Source organism: Lactuca serriola, chromosome 8 (assembly GCF_051521515.1).
Source record: "Lactuca serriola cultivar US96UC23 chromosome 8, Lser_US96UC23_V15, whole genome shotgun sequence".
NCBI lineage: Eukaryota > Viridiplantae > Streptophyta > Magnoliopsida > Asterales > Asteraceae > Lactuca > Lactuca serriola.
In genome coordinates, this window is record NC_136415.1 from 14023914 (window position 1) to 14026640 (window position 2727).

At 34.1% G+C, this 2727-nt stretch overlaps 1 protein-coding gene across 1 annotated transcript; it reads right to left on the minus strand.

The window, feature by feature from the left end:
• Positions 1–279: 279 nt before the first annotated feature.
• LOC145071134 (F-box protein At5g07670-like) lies at positions 280–2303 on the minus strand. Its single transcript, XM_079018045.1, has 2 exons — positions 843–2303; positions 280–766 (listed from the first exon to the last, which is right to left on the minus strand). Exons 1-2 carry the CDS (start codon positions 2081–2083, stop codon positions 487–489), a joined length of 1521 nt encoding a protein of 506 aa, XP_078874171.1. The 5' UTR covers positions 2084–2303; the 3' UTR covers positions 280–486.
• Positions 2304–2727: the final 424 nt, after the last annotated feature.

Consider the following 2727-nt stretch of genomic DNA (forward strand, 5'->3'; position numbering starts at 1 on the left):
AATCGTGTCAACATCGGTAGTTTCTTTATGTTTGTTAATTATGAAAAAGTGAGAAACATAACTCATGTAGAATATTATTGCATATGCACCGAGATCTTATGGTGACAAAAAACTGCTCTTGTTTTATATCCATTTACAAAACTTGATTCGTTGGTGTCTCTTCTGTAGTGTTTGAAATACTAATCATACTATTTGTTATAAGTTTCGAGTATAATATCATTTTTGTATGCCATAGAGGCCTAGACATCTATAATAACACACGGAGAGCAATAACAAAAATCAATGAAGATGATGATTGATTATCAAAATAAATATGGATACATAATATTGTCCAAGTAACTCTTTAGAGAGTTCATCCAAATCAGAAGCTTATAATGCTTCATTTTAAAGAACTCCAAATCTACAGTCTCAAATGTTCAAGTTTGAAACTTTTAAAGAATTTATAGAATAAATAAGCAAAGAGCTTAAATTCCCAGTTTCAAACTCTTAAATTTGAAACTTCTTGAAGAATTTACCCCCTCGTTTTCCCATATCAGAAAGAGAGAGTCTTGTTGACAGAAGAAAAGACGTGTTGTTACCTGGGCACCATTTGAAGTCTTTAAGATGAGAAAACAAAGCAGATAACTTAGGAGTCACTTCATCATCTTTTATATTTTTACATGATATTACTTCAAGACTTTCAAGTTCCTTCCATGAAAGAACCACATTCTCAAGACCTTGTGTTGTTACCCTTGAACATCCTTCTATAGACATAGACTTCACCCTCCTGCAATCAAACCATAAAAACAAATTACATGGAGTTGGAAGGAAACAAGATTTTTTTTTTAAAGAAATTATTATACCTGCATAAATTTGCATTGAGAAACATGGCATTATTCAATCCCCAACAATTCTTGAAAACAACTTCCACCACAGCTTGACATAAAAGAAACAAAGCCCTAACACTTTGCTTATCTCTTAACTGACACTTCTCCAAATGCAATCTTTCAAGCATCTGGCAAAACCCTAATTGCTCATAAAGTTCAGGATTTTGATCAATGCCTTTACATGAAACAAGCTTCAAAGACTTCAGATTTTCATAATAAGAAAGAGCTGACAACCATCCTTCTTCCATTCTATGATCACAAATTGTTAACTCCTCAAGCATTTGACAGCATTCACCAATTGCTTTGATCCCCTCATAACCCCCTTCACATCCACGTAGCTCAAGCTTCACTAATCTCTTACACCCTTGTGCCAAAATGGTCAAACCTCGGTCAGAAACCAGAGACTTATAGAAACCATCAATGACTCCAATCAGCTTCAGTATTTGCAGATTTGTAAATGCTGCTATTCCACACAATAGATGATCATTACATCTATGTAAGACTAATTCTTGCATTGTGGGACAATCCTCTGCAACACTCAGTAATCCAATTTCACTACAATTCACAACAACAAGTCTACGCAGATTGGGGTACATACTAGCCAAAACTTTCAAACCAAAATCAACTTCATCAACTGGTAATAAACAATGGTCATCGCATAAAAAATCATCAGGAGATATGTGAAAAGACCCCAATTCATGGCCAATCAAATTTGGGGTACTACTATTGGAAACCACAGTTCCATGAAGTAAATCAATATGTGTAAGGTTAGGGAATCTAAAGAACATACGACCAGATATAAGGAAATCCCAATCCAAAACCCTGAGTGATTTTACCAATCGACCTTGGAGATTCAACCACCGTTTTGAGACTAAACAATTTGAGTTCCTTTGTGATATTTCCGGATGTTTCGAGAGGATGTGGAGGAGGATTTCGTCAGAAAGGAGAGGAGTAAAATCATCAGATACAACAATTTGTGGGAAATCAAAAGCCAGGATTTTGTTGCTGTTCGTGGGAGGTTGTGGAGGAGAAGAAGCAACGGTGACATCGTCTAGGTGTGGTGGCAGAGAGGGAGGGTGTTTGTTGGATAAGGAAAATCGACGTAAGGTAGCGTAAACGACATGATCCAGCACTTTTTCGTTCTTCAACCAGAGATTTGAGAAATTTAAGGGTGAAGACTTGTTAGGGTTTTGATTCTCCACAGAGCACGACGACATTGGAACTGAATATCTTCTTCCTTGTACCACGGCTAGCTATCAATTTCTTCTGTGCATCACATTCCTTGCAAAATCTACAGAAATTTCCGTCTGATTTTTGATAGATTTGATTGAGCGAATCACTTCGTCTTCATCTTCAATATGTTCTCACCTGAAGAAGAAAATGTTGGTGGATTGTTTGAGGTTTTCTATTCTATTAATTGCTGATACTTCGGTTTCCGGACTATGACTTTCTCGATTTTGAAGGCAACGGCCTAAAAATATGGGACCCAACATTTGAATAGATACACTTCCGACCCTTTTGTTTCTTTGTTTATCTATTTATTGTTTTAAAAGTCGTTGATAAAATATATAAAAGGCTAACGGCAAGAGTGTATTTTTATTTATGTATGTATTCACAACATCTTATTTTCATGTTTTGTTTAATTACATCGTTGTATAATTATCTATTTTTTTGTTAACACATTGTATTTAAAAAAGAATAACCAATTACAATATCAAGAAATAATTACAATCTAGTTTTTTTTAAACAATACCTAATTATAATAGTTAATATTGATTACATTTTATATTACTATAATTAAATATTTTCATATTTAGATGCAATTTTATGTCCCAAAAAATAAAATTAAAATGCTATGATA